We start from the raw sequence: 15,749 nt of genomic DNA on the forward strand, positions 1-15,749 counted from the left end.
CGCTGCGCAGGCTGGGAGCTGTTCTGGGTAAGCCACAGTGCGGGATGAATTCATTTTGGGCTTGTGATGGGATGGATTGAAATGTAATCGGATCGATGTTGGGAAAGTTTGTTCCGCTGCCTGCTTGGACAGCTTCCGGGGGGGGGCTTTGGAGTTGTGGAAACAGAGCGCGGCGCAGACAGCCTTCAGAGTGTTGGGAGGTTATCGAAGTAGGATCCGAGTGGTTTGGAAAATTTGCCTTATCTGTCAGGGCTGTTTGGGGACGGGAGCGTCTCTCCTTGTGCGAGCTACAGGACAGCACCGTGCCGCTTCGTCTGCCTTCTGCTCGGTGATCTGTCTGGCAGATTTAACGGCGTTCGTGGCTGGAGGGGCCTGCTGGGGACATGTGCCAGGGCTGGCCGCGGTGCCTGCTGACAAGCTGAAGGCTTTGGGCTCCTGTCGCACTTCCACGTGAGCAGCCTCCGGCTGCAGATAAAGGAGCTGGATTGATGGCACAGGATTAGCTTGGCCGGGTTTTCTCTGCTGAGTGAGGCAGTCGCGTGAAATATGTCCTGGGTTTCAGCTGCGGGCTCTGCGCTGGCATGGGGGCTGTGGCGATTTGGGGCGGGGTGGGGGGTCACGCTGGCTCCCACCACTGGGACCTGCTGCTCCAGCGCGTTGGGAGAACGTGGCGGCCCTTTTGAGCCAGCCGGGAGAGGGCAGCTCCAGCCTCTGCGCCGCGTGGGGAGCTCCAGGCACAGGGCCCTAGCACACTAACCCCGGGGCCATGTTTCTCTGTGGCTGGCTCGCCAGCTTTCCCCTCCAGTCCCTGACCGCTTCCTCCCTTCCCGCAGGCATGAGTGACCAGGCTTGCCCCCAGCACTGAGCAGCTGGAGCCACCGGGAGCCGGGCCAGGATGCCGATCCCTCCTCCCCCGCCGCCGCCGCCGGGCCCCCCGCCGCCTCCCACCTTCAGTCAGGTAGGGGTCTTCTCGCTGCCCGGTGGCCAGGCTGGTTGTAGGGCGGGGATGTGGCCTGTATCTATGTGCTGCTACTTGCCAGGGACCCCCCTGTTGTCTCTGGACCTCCTTGAGTGCAGCCTACGAGAGCTTCGGGTGACCCATGGGCCGTGCCTCAGTTTCCCTTGCAGCAGAGTCTGCTCATGGAAGGGGCTGCATGTGGGGTTTGTTTGTTTGTTTGTTTGTTTTTGCATTAGTGTCTTCTGCTCCACCATGGCTCGGGGGGAGAGCAGGGGATCTTGCACGTGGCTGTAACTGAGCTGCGCCTTGGGTCTGGGTAGGACGGGGTCTCAGCCTTACCCTGTGGGATGGCAGGATAACCTGGGGCAGCCCCGTCACTCCATCTGGAAGAAAGCCTCTGGAGAAAGCTCTTTGCTGGCAGGGGGTGGGGGTGCCTCTGGGCTCAGCGGAGGAGAATCAGGAAGGTGGAGTCGGGCTGCGCCTGCTCTGTGTGTCGGGGTATCCGTCTGCACAGGTGAGCTCCTGCTGAGCTGCTTCTTGTCTCCAGGCGAACACAGAGCCACCGAAACTGAGCCGAGAGGAGCAGCGGGGCCGTGGGGCCCTGCTGCAGGACATCTGTAAAGGGACCAAGCTAAAGAAAGTGACACAAATCAATGACCGGAGTGCACCGATCCTAGAGAGTGAGTACCTGCCTGGCCTGTCCCCAGGAGGTGCTCAGCCCCATGCTGGGTCCTGCTGTGCCCTTCAGAACGGCTTCTGGGCTCTCACCTTTCTTGTTTCCTCGTTGGAGGAGCTGATAATACCAGGCTTAACCTCTGCCTCCTTTCAGAGCCCAAGGGCAGTGGCGGCGGCAGCTACGGCTCTAGCTCAGCTGCGATCCAGCCGAAGGGCGGCCTCTTCCAAGGCGGTGTGCCCAAGCTCAGACCCGTGGGAGGAAAGGACAGCTCAGGTAATGGCCGTCTGACGGTGGTTTAGCGTGGGGGTTCCCTGGGGAGGTCCCTGAGCTGGAGGGGGTCGAGGATCTTGCCGTGTTTTGCCTGGGGATTTCAGCTGGTTAGAGGCAGGGACCCCAAATCAACACCCCATGTGTGGCCGCAGGCAAGCTGCCTTCTCTCCATGCCACCGTGTCACACAACACAAACCTTGGGGGGCCAGAGAGTCGTGTGTGTTGCTGAATGTTTCTCTCTGCTATTTTCTGTGGCAACCTGCCTTCCAGCAAGCCAGAGAGCGAATAGCAGTGGTGAGAGAGGAGCCGTGTGTGGCTGAGCGCAGTGCCAGCTCCCTGCCTGTGCCAGACAGTGTTCCCCGCGGTCTGGCCCTCCTTGGCCGAGCGGGCAGGCTGCCCCGCGCAGGCTCGGGGACAAAGCGCCGCACGTCGCTCTCGCTGACTCCCGGCCCATGCCGTGCCTTGCCGGTCACTCTGCTTTCCTTCACCGCAGACAGCTCCAGTAAGCAAACCCTGCAAGTCCCCGGCTCCAGAGCAGCTGCTCCCAGGCCCCCAGTGCTGGCCAGCAACAGCCGACCTCAGGATGACGCTGACAACAGCCGGGCCTCTCCCCCCGAGCTGCCGCGCACGCAGAGGCCCTCCCTGCCGGACCTCTCCCGGCCCAACACCGCCAGCAGCACCGGCATGAAGCACAGCTCGTCCGCCCCGCCGCCTCCCCCACCGGGACGCCGTGCCACCGCACCTCCCGCCCCACCTCCAGCGCACGGCGCCAAGGTCTCTTCCTACAACCGGGAGAAGCCCCTGCCGCCCACCCCGGGACAGCGACTGCCCGTGAGCAGGGACGGACCCCCCGCCCCGCCACCCATCAAGCCCCCTCCCTCCCCAGTCAGTATCCGAACAGGGTCGGGGACTCAGGGCCAGTCTCTCGCCCCGCCGCCGCCCCCTTATCGGCAACCCCCCGGTGTCCCCAATGGCCCTTCCAGCCCCATCAACGAGTCCGCCCCGGAGCTGCCGCAGAGACACAACTCCTTGCACAGGAAGACGCCGGGCCCTTTGCGGGGTCTTGCACCGCCACCGCCTGCTTCAGCCTCCCCGTCTCTCCAGAGCAGTCGTCCCCCTCCGCCAGCCAGAGACCCCCCCAGCCGGGGAGCAGGTAAGAACCCGGCTCCTTCGCACCCGGGAGCAGCCGTGGTGGGTCAGGCTGCGGCCGGCCGCCCGTGGGGTGTTTGGTGGCTGGTAGGAGATGCTAGGGGAAGAGTCGGCACTGGAGCGCAGCAAGGCTTCTCCTGCATGTGGCAGTCGCTGTAGGGGTTGAGCCAGGGGCAGTAGCTGGACCGTCGCCTTCGGTACATGTCCCTCATCCTGTTCTCCGTTTATCCAGCTCCTTTCATGCCTGATGTTGGTGGTGGGTTGCGGCTGGGCAGCTCTTGCCCGTGAGGTTGGTGTGTCCTCCTGGGATGGGAGGTGAGGACGTGGTGGAGCCAGAGCCCTGTACACTGCGGCTGCTCCCCTGAGCTTCCTTAAATGTCACCAGGACGGTGACAAAAAGCTGCAGCAGAGCAGGGAGAGGTCTTTCCTTCAGCGGTGCAGCCGGGCACCCTTGCTCGGCCCTCGGGAACCGTCCTGCCCTTCTCTGGGCTGATTCTGGCGCTGCATGGTTCAGAGTGCAGCTGGCAATGAAGGCTCTGTCGCTGCTGGCACAGGGGTTTTGGCATCAGGCACGCTTCGAAGGGGTGGCTCGGTGAAAACCGCTCGCCATTCCCCCCATGCACCCAGAGCCGGGCATCAGCGTGTCCCAGCTGCCGGGAGCAGCGATGGCTTTGCCCTGGTGCCCCCCCGCCGCCCTGTGCGCTCCTGGGCTCCGCGTCCAGACCGCAGCTCCCGCCTGGTCCCTTGCCAAGCCGCTCTGTCCTTCCGGCCTTGCCAGAATCCCTCCTTTGAGTTACGGCTGGGGATCTGCTCTGTTAGTCTGTGTGTAATTAGCCTAATGAGGAGCATGAACTGCCACTGTGCAGCCGTGGGGAGGCTGGGTAGGGGCGAGAGGTGGGTCGGAGGGGCTGTGGGTCCTGTTGCTGCCTCGGTGGCAGTGTGGATGTGGTTTCCCAGCCCTGGCAGGCAGCATCTTGCCTCCACATGGAGCCGCTGCCCTCAAACCCTCGCACGGGCGGGCTCGTAGCTGCTCCTCGGATCCCCTCTCATGCAGAGGGTGACCTGGGTCCGGCCGTGCACTGGGAGAGTACAGGGGCCAGAGCAGCCCCGCTGGGGGTGGGCGGTGAGCCGGGGTGGGGAGCGGGCAGGCTGGTCCCCTCCACTGCAGCTGACAAGGAGGAGTGCAGATGTCAGGAACGAGCAGGAAATCTCTGCTGGGTGCACGTAGGAGCGTCCCTGGGCCGGCCACGCTGGCCGCTGGCGTGGTCTGGCTCAGTAGCTGGCCGCTGGTGCAGTCTGGCTCAGCAGCTGTCCTGGAAAGCTACCTCGGAGGATGTCCTTGGCCCTGCTGCTGGAGGGAGGGTTTGCCCTGGGGATGCCGTGCCTTGGCAGGCTGCGGTGGGCTGTGCCGGTGCTGACCCAGCTCTCCTTGCAGCCCCACCGCCCCCTCCACCGATGCTGCGAAACGGGGGCCGCGACGCCCCCCCGCCTCCGCCCCCCTACAGACTGCATGGCTCTGCCGAGCACCCAAGCCGAGGGAAGCCGCCACCGCCGCCCACGAGGACACCGGCTGGGCCGCCACCGCCACCCCCACCAGTGCGGAACGGGCACCGGGACTCCATCTCCACTGTCAGAGCGTTCCTGGGTGAGTGGGGCCCCGGGTGTGGGTCTGTGCTCGCAGCAGCCGCTGCTCTCCCTGGGGGACTGGAGCTGGAGCCCCTTCGGTTTTTGCTGTGCTCATCCAGAGCCGCCCTCCCTGACCTGCCCGTTTTCCCCTTTCTCTGCAGATGACTTTGAATCCAAATACTCCTTTCATCCTGTCGAAGACTTCCCAGCTCCGGAAGAATATAAATACTTCCAGAGAATCTACCCTAGCAAAACAAACAGAGGTAAGGGAGGAGGAGGTGTCCCGCTGTCCTGCGTGGCCTGGCTGCCCTCCTGCGCTCTCAAGGGTGGCAGGAGGTGACAGCACCATGGCTGCCTGCTGTCCTGTTTGTCCCCGCTCAGAGGGGATTGTGCAGGGGCTGGCGTGAGCCACCCTGGGCTCCTGATCCACGTCCTTCTGTGCAGCAGCGGTGTCTGGGGGCCTGCACACGCTCCCCAGGGTGCTGAGCCCCGAAGGCAGCCTTCTGTACTTGGGGGGAGACCCCGAGGATTTGGGCTGTGCGGAGGTCCCATCCCGCCTGCCCCTTCTTTTGCCTGTGAGCCTGTGCAGAGAAACACCGCAGGGCTTGTTCCTGCCTGTGCTAAGGGCCTTTTGGCACTGGAGTGGTTACGAAAGGACCCCAGGAGCCGGCTCCATGGCTGAAGCCACGTTGTTGGGCAGGGGCTGAGGGGGGTAAGGAGCCCCTGCGCATCCCAGGACGAGCCCGACCGCGGGGCTCTAAGCAGCGGTGCTCGGACCTGGCACAGCACAAAGTGCCCTTGCTGCGCCGCTGCTGCGCGTCAGCCCTGCGGATCCCGGAGGAGACTCCGGGGAGAATGGGATGCTCGTTTATTTTTAGAGTGATGAATGTTTAATGTGGATTTGAAAAGCCCTGAGCTTTCCATGCGTGCTGCAGCGGCTGCTTCGAGTCGCAAATCCCAGGCTCCAGATCTCTGTGGGGAGCACGGGGGGGGGGTGCAGCTGGCGCAGGGGTGTGGAGGAGGGAAAGCAGACGTGTCGGATCCCGCTCTCCGGAGCAGCAATCCGCTGAACTGGTGCAGGCGGCCAGGGAGTAGCCGGTCCAGCCCGGCCAGCAGCGCGGGGCACGCCATGCCGGCCATCTCTGTGCGAGTTCTGGTTTGAACAGGCTTTCTTGTCTTGCAGCTACACGTGGGGCTCCCCCTCTGCCCCCCATCCCCAGGTGAAAGCGGGCTGCACGGGCAGAGTGTTCCTGAGCAGAGAGGCGGACCTCCTTCCCCTTCCTCAGACGGACCCTCCCCACCTCCCTGCCCCCCAGGATCCTGCATGAGAAACTCCCAGCGTCTTTGGTTTTCCCACCTGCGCCAGGACGAGCAGATACCCCCAGCCCAGCTCTCTCTGCCAGCCCACCCTCATCTATGCATCTCCCCTGGGACTCGGTGACCTTGCTGGCAAGCCCGGATGGGTCCTTTCCTCCTTGCTCATCGCAGATCCCAGGCCGGGCCGGGACCACACATCCAGCCGCAGCCCGGGAGCCGGGCACGGGGACTTGGGGCGGATGCCGAGCCGTCTGCGGCCGGCTGTTGGACCAGAGATGGCTCGGTGCCCAATTCCTTGGGGCCGGGGCAGAGCAAGGGCTTGGAGAGGAGCTGGGGTAGATCAGGAGATGGACACGCCGCGTGATCGCCGGCTGTGCCGGCCACGGAGCGAGGGGGAGCCGGGATGGGCCGGCAGAGCCTCGTTACCCCGGTGCAGCTGATTGCTTTTTTGCACAGGAGCCAGCGGAGGAGCGAGGGGGGCGAGCAGGGACCATTTAGGGAGACCCCGATGGCGCGGGGCTGGGGACTGCGGGGTGGCTGGGGAGAGAGCCCCCCCCTCCGCTCCCACGGGGGGGCCGTCCCTGCTGCCACTCGGCAGCGTCGCACCCCAAAAATCCCCACAGCCTGTGGCTTTTCGCAACCGCTGCGTTTTGACCCGGGGCGAGGAAGCGCCCGGTGGTGGCAGCCCGGGTTTTAACGCTAAATTACCAAACGAGAGCATTTTAACCGGAGGACACTAGTTATCCGTGGAGGAAGCCGGGGTTGCCGTTATCGTGGAGGGGGGGTCGTTCTGTTTCCGTGGCGGGGGGGTGGGAGCGTGGGGAGGGACCTGCGGCCACAGCCCCTGTGCCGGGGCGGCTCTGGCTGACATTTTGCCTTACACACTACCCTGTCCGACTGTTGGTACCGGGCTGGTTTCTCTGTATTTACTCGCAGTACCGGGGTGGGCTGGACATTAACCGTAGTTACTGATCTCTTTTGTACGTTGTAAAAAGCTTGTACTATAGGAGGAAGGCGGGCTCGCTGCGGGTGTACTAAACCCTCCCCTCTAACTGTTTTGGGGTTTGTTTGGGGTTTTTTTTGTTTCGTTTTGGTTTTTTTTTTTTTTTCTACGAAGATGGAAACTTGCCCTGTTCAGGCTGGAGCGAGGCAGCGCTCGGCGTGAGGGACGCTTGGGGTGGGTTTCTCTGGAGGATGACCCCCCCCACCCCCACCCCGCAGCGCTGCTCTTTGGTTTAAATAAAGGCAAAAAAAAAAAAAAAAAGGTTCCCCCCGAGCGCTGGCAGCCCCTCCCCAGGCAGTGAGGGGCTGTTTTAAGAGGGAACAGAGTAAAAACCAAGGAGCTTGAAATTGCATTTAAATAAAAGTAATAAAGATACGTGACTCTTCAAGGGTGCTGGCTGGGGGGGTGGCTGGGGAAGGGGGGGTGTCCCCAGGGCCCCCTCCCCTCTTTTGGGGGTGCGTTACAGCCCCAGGGATGGGGTCAGGCCCTGCCCCTCGGCCTGCAGCAAGGCCAGCACTGGGAGGCAGGATGGGGGGTGCTAGGGGGCAGGGCTGGTGGCAGTGGGAGCACTGGGGGGGGCAGGATCGGGGGGGATGGGGTTACTGGGAGCACTGGGGAGGCGGGGTGGGGGTGTGGGGCCTGTTACTGGGAGCAGTGGGGAGGCAGGATTGGGGGGGTGAGGTTACTGGGAGCACTGGGAAGGCAGGATTGGGGGCATTGGGAGGCAGGATGGGAGCACTGGGAGGCGGGATTGGGGTTACTGGAAACACCGGGGAGGCAGGAGGGGTCCCTGGGAGCAGACTACAATTCCCAGCATGCCTCGCGCGCGCAGCACTACACCTCCCGGCAGGCCCCGCGCGCCGTCGCCCATTGGCTGCTCGGCGGCGGCCCCCTCCTCCGGCCGCCGCGCTTGGCGCGGGGCTTAACGATTGGCGGCGGCGGCGGGCGGCGCAGCCAATGGGGCGGAGGGGGCGGAGCCGGCTCGGCCTGGTGGCGGGAAGTGCGGAGCTGGGGCTGAGTTGGCGGGAGAAGGTCGGCAGCGGCGGCGGCGGCGGGGGGGCTCCGGGGCGGGGGGACGGGGACATGGAGGGACTAGGGCTCTGCTGGGGGGTACCGGGAGCTGAGACGTGGGATGGGGCTGCGGGGGCAGGTCGATGTGGAGTGGGGGAACGCGGGTTTTGGGGGTTGGGGTGGGGGCGGGGGGGAGGGGCAGGGGGTGGCCGGGAGCCGCGGGGCCGGGGGTCTCCCCGCCTGACCGGTGTCCTCGCTCTGTTCGCAGACCAGACGCCCCCCGCCATGGCCAGCAGCAGCCCGCAGCGCCAGCCCACTATCGGCTTCCCCCGCCGGAGGAGCGCCCGCCGCCTCGCCGCCCCCCCCGGCCAAGGGCGGCCCCGACCCCGCCGCCCCCGACCGCGCCGCCCTCGACCCCCGCCGCCCTCCGCCTCTCGCCCTGCCCCGGGGCTGCGGAGCCCGGCCGGGCGGCCCCCGGCACATGCTCAGCCCGGACCAAAGCGCTGCCCCTGAGCCCCCGCAAACGCCTGGGTGAGCCCCCCCCCCGCCCCCCCGCGCTGCTCCCTCCCCTGGGACCCCCCGGGAAAAGTGGGGGGGGTCACCCCTTTCCCAAAAGCTGCTGTGAGGCTGGGGCAGGCAGAGGGACCCAGCTCCGTCCCGTCCCTCACACAGCTGCGTTTGCGGCTTCCCCTGGTTTCGGGAGGAAAAGCTGCTCCTCCCGCGGGGCTGAAAACACGAAGCCTCCCCCCGGGGAGAGCGACACCGTGTTACGAACAGCTTGCCTGCTCTGCTGACCCGTGTCCCCACAGGTGACGACAACCTCTGCAACGTCCCCCGCGCCGTGCCCTGCTCCCCGGCCAAGCGCAGTAAAGAGAACCAGGGCCGCCGCTTGCTCTTTGGGGACCCCTCAGCCTCCCCCGAGAAGCCCAGCAGCCCAGGGCCGTCCCCACGGCGCGGGGGGCAGGAGACCCCCAGGAACTCGGGGCTCGGCGGGCAGCGTGCCTGCACGCGGCTCTTCAGGCAGGAAGGTGAGCGCAGTCGGGGAGGGGGACGGGGTCCCGGTGGCACCGCGGCCCCCCCTGAGCCCTCTCCCTCCCTGGGGCAGGCACCTGCTACCAGCAGGCGAAGCGGGTGCTGCACGCGGCCGTGCCCGACCGCCTCCACGCCAGGGAGAGGGAGACGGGCGTCATCCGGCAGTTCCTGCGGGAGCACGTCTGCGGGCGCCAACCCGGCAGCCTCTACATCTCCGGAGCCCCCGGAACAGGGAAAACGGCTTGTCTGAGCCGCATCCTGCTCGACTGCAAGGTGTGCCATGGCCGGGGGTCCCAGCAGCAGCTGAGGAGTGGGACTGGCCCCTCTGGGGGGGCGGGGGTGCCTGTTTTGGGGGTGCTGGTGGAACAGATTGGTGGGGAGACGGGGGGAGTGCAGCCCCGCTGCAGCGCCAGTGCAGGGGAAAGGGCAGCGGGTTGTGGCTGGCGTAACGCTCCTGTTCCTGGCAGGACGAGCTCGCCGGGAGCAAAACCATCATCCTGAACTGCATGTCGCTGAGCAGCCCACAGGGCGTCTTCCCCGCCGTGGCGCAGCAGCTGGGCCTGCCCGCGGCTGCCGGCCGGGAGGGTGTGCGGAGGCTGGAGAAGCAGCTGATGGCCCAGGGCCCCATGGTGTGAGTTCCCTGCGCAGGGGGTGGCGGGGGGTTCCCCCCTTTGACGCCCCGAGCGTGGTCAGACGGGAGAGGAGGCCCCGGTAGCGGCTCTCCCAGCTCAGGGTGCTGTGAACGGGCTGTGGGGGCGGTGGGCAGAGCAGGAGCTGACCCCGGCTCCCCCCCTGCAGCTTGCTGGTGCTGGATGAGCTGGACCAGCTGGAGAGCAAGGGGCAGGACGTGCTCTACACCCTCTTCGAGTGGCCCCGGCTGCCCGGCTCCAGGCTCGTCCTCGTAGGTGAGTGCACCGCAACGTGGCACTGCCCGCCCCAGGGACCCTCCCTATTTTGGGGAGGGCTGGTGGGGGTTTGCTTTTGCTCCTTCCTCGGGGCACAGCCTTCTTCCTCACCTCGCTGTGCCCGCAGGGTTGGCCAACGCGCTGGACCTGATGGACCGCAGCCTGGCCAGGCTTGCTGCCCGGCCGGCCGGCAGCCCCCGGCTGCTGCACTTCCCACCCTACACCAGGGAGCAGCTCGCCGCCATCCTGCAGGAGCGGCTGCGGCAGGTGGGGACGCGGGGGGATGTGGGGGGAGAACACAGGACGGGACGCGGTGGGGGCTTTCCGCCCACGCAGGCGGCAGCGCTGACGGCGCGCGGTGCCTCGGCAGGTGGCTGGTGACCCCGTCCTGGACGCCACCGCGCTCCAGTTTTGCGCCCGCAAGGTCTCCGCGGTCTCTGGTGATGCTCGCAAGGCCTTGGATGTCTGCAGGTCAGCGCCAAAAGTCCGGTGATGCCAGGGCCAGCGTGGCCCCTGCAAGCCCCGCACGGCTCCCCTACGCTGGGGGTGCCCGTGCCGGGGGTGCCCGTGCCAGGGCGGCCGCTCTGCCCGGCGCTTAGGGCTGTCTCTCCCCAGGCGCGCCGTGGAGGTGGTGGAGCTGGAGGTGCAGAGCCAGACCCTGCTCAAGCCACTGCCTGGCGGTGAGTAGCTGCTGCCGGCCGCCGCACCAGAGCCAAAACCCTGCGGGTGGGCACCTCTGGGCCGGCCTCAATGCAGGGTCCAGGGCCCTTTTCTGGGGCACCTGCTCTGCGCTGCCCCCCCCATTCGCATCCCCCTGAGGTCCCCTGCGGCCCTGTCTGTCCCACAGGCGACTCCCCAACGTCCCCCGTCCCCAAGCGCGTGGGGCTCCTGCACGTCTCCCGTGTGATCTCGGAGGTGTTTGGGGACCGGCTGGCGGCGGGCGGCCGGGGGTCCTGGGACGCCTTCCCGCTGCAGCAGAAGGTGCTGCTCTGCTCCCTGCTCCTGCTCGCCCGGCACCTGCGCGCCCGGGAGGTGACGCTGGGGAAGGTGAGTGATGGTGGGACCCTTGGGGGCTGGATTTGGGGAGCGGGCGGGTGTCCCCAGGATCTCCCTTGGGTGCAGTGTCGCGGCGTAACACCTGCCCTGCCTTCCCCAGCTCCACGATGCCTACAGCCAGGTCTGCCGGCGGCAGCAGCTCCCTGCCGTTGACCAGGCAGAGTGTCTGTCCCTCGTCACCCTCCTGGAGTCCCGCGGTGTCCTGGAGCTGAAGAGGGCCAAGGAGGCCCGGCTGGCCAAGGTACCGGCATGGCAGGGGTCTGGCGGGGCGCGGTGGGGTCCGGCAGCGCGGCGCTGAGCGGCTCTCGTCTCTCCCCCAGGTCTCCTTGAAGATGGAGGAGGCGGCGGTGGAGCACGCGCTGCAGGACACGGCGCTGGTGGGCAGCATCCTGGCCCAGGGGCTGCGTTAGCCCCCTCCCCAGCAGCCCGTGGCCCCTCGGCGCGGGTGGGATTTTGGTGCATGCGTGGTTTGGCTGGGCGGTGGCAGGAGCAGGGAAATGGCTCCTGCAGGCCTTACCTCTTGTTTGTTGAGTCGTGCCTTGGGGGCCCTCGCTCTGGGGTGGGGTTTCTTAATATTATTAATATTATTATTATTATTTTTGTGTGGCTGGAGCCAAGGCGGGAGGCTGGCACCCGCCCCAGCCCCTTTGCAGCAACGGCCGTGGATGGTGGGTGCTCCTGGCCCGGCTCCCACCCCAGCGTGTGCCATCCCAGGGCCCGGTGTTGCTCTGAGCCACGGCCACGTTTGCTCCCGGCACATTTGGAACCTTCCAGGGCCACCCCAAGGCCCCGGCTGCAGGAAGGATGGTCCCGCTGTTGGTCCTGGTGCCAGTCCCGGTAGCGGCAGAGGGGGGTACACGGCGTGCTCGGCTCCAGGCTGCGCCCGGCTGGAGGGTGGGGGGATATCGGGGCCCCCTCTTTCTCCTGGCATTAATAAAGTCGTTCTGGTTCAGCGCTGGCTCCTGCCTCTGCCCACCCACCCCCCCCCCCGTTCCCTCCCTGCCCCATGGCTGTGGGGGCCTGGCTCTGTCCCCCCTCCAGCCCCTCTCCTCCTGGGCTGCAGCCCCCTGGCGCTCCCCCGGTGCTTCCCCCCAGCTCCCGGCCTCAGCTCCTCCGCTTGTGTTAAATAATGGACGCTTTGACCTCATTTTGCAGCTTCCCTGGCTGGGGGGGGGTGTGGGGGCCCGGGGGAGCGGGGAGGGGCTGTGGCTGTCAGTACCCCCCCTCTGGCCATCCCACCCTGACCCCCAGGCCCCTCGGCAGCTCCTGGCCAGGACTGGGGTGCTGGGTGCGGGGCCAGGACGGGGTGCCCGGCTCACCGCCATGCCTCGGTTTCTCCTGACCCCATGGTGTGGCCCCGGTGTGCGCCAGCCCTGTCCTGGCCCCGTGGCTTGCAGGGTCCCCACAGGGTGCAGGATGGGGGGACGTCGGCTGCGGCCTTGCCCTGGGCACCCAAGTGCCAAAGCGGAGCCTGGCGAGGCCCCTGGCTGCCACCGTTGAACCGGGCGTCCTGGTGCAGCCCCCATTTTGGCACGCTGTGGCACTGCCCATCCCTGCTGTGCCTGGGGACAGGGCAGGCCCCAGCCGCGGTTTGCAGTGGGGAAACTGAGGCAGGGGCAGCGCGGCAGGGCCGGGGGCAGCCGGCAGCCCCAGCCGGGCCCCGAGTGCAGCTCAAACGATTGCTGCCGCGGGGCTATTTATAGCTGGGGCTGCCATGTGTCGGACGTGTGTGGCAGCACGGGGGGGGGGGGGGCGGCGGGTTCAGGCCAGGCTGTGCCCGCTCTGCTCCACGTCCCTGTCCCCTCGCTGTGCCGGGGGGCTGAGGGGAACCCCTGTCCCCTCGCCACACCCCGGGGCTGAGCTGGGACCGTGGCCCTGCCACCCATCACCAGGCCGCAGGGCTGAGCGGGTACCGGCATCCCCGTGCCCGTGGGCAGAGCCGGGCCGGGCACGGGCTGGCTGGGGCCTCCCTGCTCCCCACGGGCCATGGCGGCTGCATCCCGCCCTGTGCCAGCCCCGTGGTCGTGACGCAGCCCCACGGCACGGAACCACGGCACACGGTGACGGTGGCCGGAAGGAAGTGGCTGGCAGCGTGTGTGACCGCAGTGACGCCAGCGGTGATGCAGGTGGGCACCACGGTGCCCCTGTTCCCCACATCGTCCCCCCCCCATGGCTGCTCCATCCCCGGCCACCACCCCTGTGCCCACCGTGGTGCTGGGTGAGATGGCGGCTGCGCGGGCAGGGCACGGGGGGCACCCCTACCCCTGCACCAGACCGGCCGTGCTGGGCATCCCACGGCGAGGCTGGAGGGTCCCCGGCCCTGGCACTTGTCCCCATGGTGGCCCGGTTGTGCGGGTGGGGATGGGGACAGCGGGGGTGGCATGGGGGACGTGGCCCCGCGGTGTGGGGGACGTGGGTCCCCTCGCCGTGCCAGCCTGCAGGGGTGCCCGCGGCCATGCTGGCCTTGGCTCCGCTCTCTGCCGCAGTGGATGAAAAATCGATAGCGCAGACAGATTCAGCCGCGCGGGTGCCGGAGCTCCCGCCGGAGCCGTTCATCACCACTCAGCGAGGGGCCGGCAGCGCCGCGGCGGGAGCACAGTGGCTCGGGGACATCTCCGCTGGCTCCGGGACACCCCAGGACACCCAGACCGTGCGCCGTGGCCGACAGCCGGGACAGCACCAGCACAGAGAGGCCGAAGGGCCCGTCCCCTGCTCTGGCACACGCGTGCCCACGTCCCCTTGCTCCCGCACACACGTGCCGTGCCCATGGGGCTGGGCAGCGCCCGGCTGTGCCGCGGGCAGCTCCCGGCGTGCGTGCCCGGCTGCGCACCCATCCGCATGTGCGCGGCAGGGGCCCGGTGTCCCCTCGGCGGTGTCCCCAGTGCCCCGGCTGCCTCCCTGTCCTCCCTTGCACTCTCCTTACATAAGTGGCCACGTGGCGGGCATGGCCCCCTCCTGCCGCGCCGTCACCGCCAGCACCCAGATTCCATCTGACAGCCCCTTTCCGCTCGGCTGCGCTCCTGCCGGGCACCGGGGCCAGGGGTGCAGGGCAGGACCCCGCACGACCCCTCCGTGCCAGCGCTGGGCCCCATGCGGGGTGAGGGCCGGGGGCCTCGGTGGGATGGGGACACTGGGGACGCAGCCCTGCCCTGCCCGCACCTCCCATCCACGCCCTGGCACCCCGCTCTCCTGCCCGCTCCGCTGCCCGTGCCCTGCCAGACCTCGGCACCCCGATGCCGCGGGACAAGCCGGGCCCTGCAGCCGGGCAGGATCCGGCCAGCAGCGGGTTTGGCCCCACGGGCAGCCCCACGGTGGGGCAGCGCGGGGTCCCCGGTGCCCGGCGGCTGCCCCGGTGGGCCGCGGGGGGGGTGGTGGGCTGGCCGCCGCGCACATCTGGGAGTGATTTGGCACATTCCTCTGGGCTGAGCACATGCCGGCGGCTGGGCCTCGCCGCGGCCGGCAGCCCCGGCGTGCTGGGGAGGGGGCCACAGGCCGTGCCAGGCTGTGGGTGCCCAGGCCTTGCTGCCCATGCCTGGCCCGCGGTGTCCCATCTCGCTCTGCTGAGCACACAGGGGAAACTGAGGCACGGGAGCGCTGCTCAGAGCGGCCTGGTGGGCACCCAGCCCTCTTGGCGTGGGTGCCCAGGGGCCTGGGCAGCGCGGGGGAGCAGCGGGACCCCCATGGGGATGGGGCACGTGCTGAGGCTGCCCAGGCTCCTCACACATGTGTCTTCCCATGGCAGCTCCAGCCCCGCTGCCCCCCCAGCCCTCGTGCCGTGGGACAGGGCTGTGCCGGTGGGTGCGGGGCTCCTGGGTGCTGCTTTTGGCTTCCCCCCCCGCAGGGGATGGCAGGGCCTGGCTCCCCTCCTGCCTCAGTTTCCCCTGGGTGCAGGCGAGGAGCAGCAGAGCTGGGTGTCTGCTCGGCCCCGTGCCCCCCCCCGGCTCTGGGTGGTCCTGGGGGGGCCGCTCCCCCTCCCTGACCCAGCCTGGGGCTCCTGCAGGGCCCTGTCCTTGCGTTGGGCTGTGCCAGTGTTGCCCCAGCGCTGGAGTTTCTCCTTTTTCTTCCCTTTTTCATAGCAAAGTTGCTTTAACCCCTCACACGCCCTCAGCGGGCTCTGGGTGGGCGGCCTGGTGTAGTGGGGGGGGATATGGGGGTGCTGGGGCCCTCACCGGCACCCAGGGTGGGGGGGAGCAGGCTGGGGGGGGGGGGGGCTGCAGATGCCCGTGTCCGTGGGGGTCAGTGGGAGCAGTCAGAGACACCCCCCCACACACACTCCCCGCCCTGGGGGGCGGTCCCCAGCTCTGCAGGGCAGCTCCTCGGCGGGCGTGGGAGAGGAAAGAGGGGCAACGAAGCTGCGGTGGCGCGGCCCCTTTAAGAGGTCCCCCTCCCTCCCGCCGCCCTGCGCGCGGCGCGCGCACCCACTTTCTCCCCTTCCGCCTTCTGGAGACTTCAAAGAGTCCCAATGTAGCGCCGGCCACGCCCACGCCCCGCCCCGGCAGCCAATGGGGCGCCGCCGGAGGCGGCGCCCCATTGGCTGCCGGGGCGGGGCGTGGGCGTGGCCGGCGGAGAGGGGCGGGGCGTCCTCCCTCGCTCCCCCCCGCCCTCCGCCGCCGCCGCCGCCGCCGCCGCCGCCGCCCCGCCCGGCCCAGCCCCGGGTAAAGTTTCCCCGCGAGCACATGACTCGCAATGGCCGCGGCCGCCGCTCGTTTAAGCCCCCCCCATCCCCGGTTCCTTCCCCCCCCCCCC

At 68.2% G+C, this 15,749-nt stretch overlaps 2 protein-coding genes across 2 annotated transcripts; both read left to right on the forward strand.

Annotated features, from left to right (window-relative positions):
• Nucleotides 1-895: 895 nt before the first annotated feature.
• WIPF2 (WAS/WASL interacting protein family member 2) lies at nucleotides 896-6,405 on the forward strand. Its single transcript, XM_075722759.1, has 8 exons — nucleotides 896-958; nucleotides 1,506-1,638; nucleotides 1,788-1,907; nucleotides 2,114-2,116; nucleotides 2,398-3,057; nucleotides 4,489-4,698; nucleotides 4,841-4,942; nucleotides 5,863-6,405. Exons 1-8 carry the CDS (start codon nucleotides 896-898, stop codon nucleotides 5,901-5,903), a joined length of 1,332 nt encoding a protein of 443 aa, XP_075578874.1. The 3' UTR covers nucleotides 5,904-6,405.
• A 1,890-nt stretch (nucleotides 6,406-8,295) lies between these two features.
• Nucleotides 8,296-11,413, forward strand: CDC6 (cell division cycle 6). Its single transcript, XM_075722850.1, is given in 12 exon segments — nucleotides 8,296-8,436; nucleotides 8,439-8,541; nucleotides 8,820-9,038; nucleotides 9,116-9,315; nucleotides 9,510-9,673; nucleotides 9,841-9,947; nucleotides 10,075-10,214; nucleotides 10,318-10,418; nucleotides 10,563-10,627; nucleotides 10,795-10,994; nucleotides 11,104-11,244; nucleotides 11,324-11,413. Coding segments are annotated over 12 exon segments (1,671 nt in total).
• Nucleotides 11,414-15,749: the final 4,336 nt, after the last annotated feature.

Source organism: Pelecanus crispus, chromosome 18 (assembly GCF_030463565.1).
Source record: "Pelecanus crispus isolate bPelCri1 chromosome 18, bPelCri1.pri, whole genome shotgun sequence".
Taxonomy (NCBI): Eukaryota; Metazoa; Chordata; class Aves; order Pelecaniformes; family Pelecanidae; genus Pelecanus; species Pelecanus crispus.

Excerpts from the sequence above, each read along its gene's own strand:
- WIPF2 (XM_075722759.1), top strand. The coding sequence starts at position 896 with ATGCCGATCCCTCCTCCCCCGCCGCCGCCGCCGGGCCCCCCGCCGCCT. Across the intron at positions 959-1,505 it reads CGCCTCCCACCTTCAGTCAG|GCGAACACAGAGCCACCGAA; the intron begins GTAGGGGTCTTC and ends TCTTGTCTCCAG. Across the intron at positions 3,058-4,488 it reads CCCCCCCAGCCGGGGAGCAG|CCCCACCGCCCCCTCCACCG; the intron begins GTAAGAACCCGG and ends CTCTCCTTGCAG.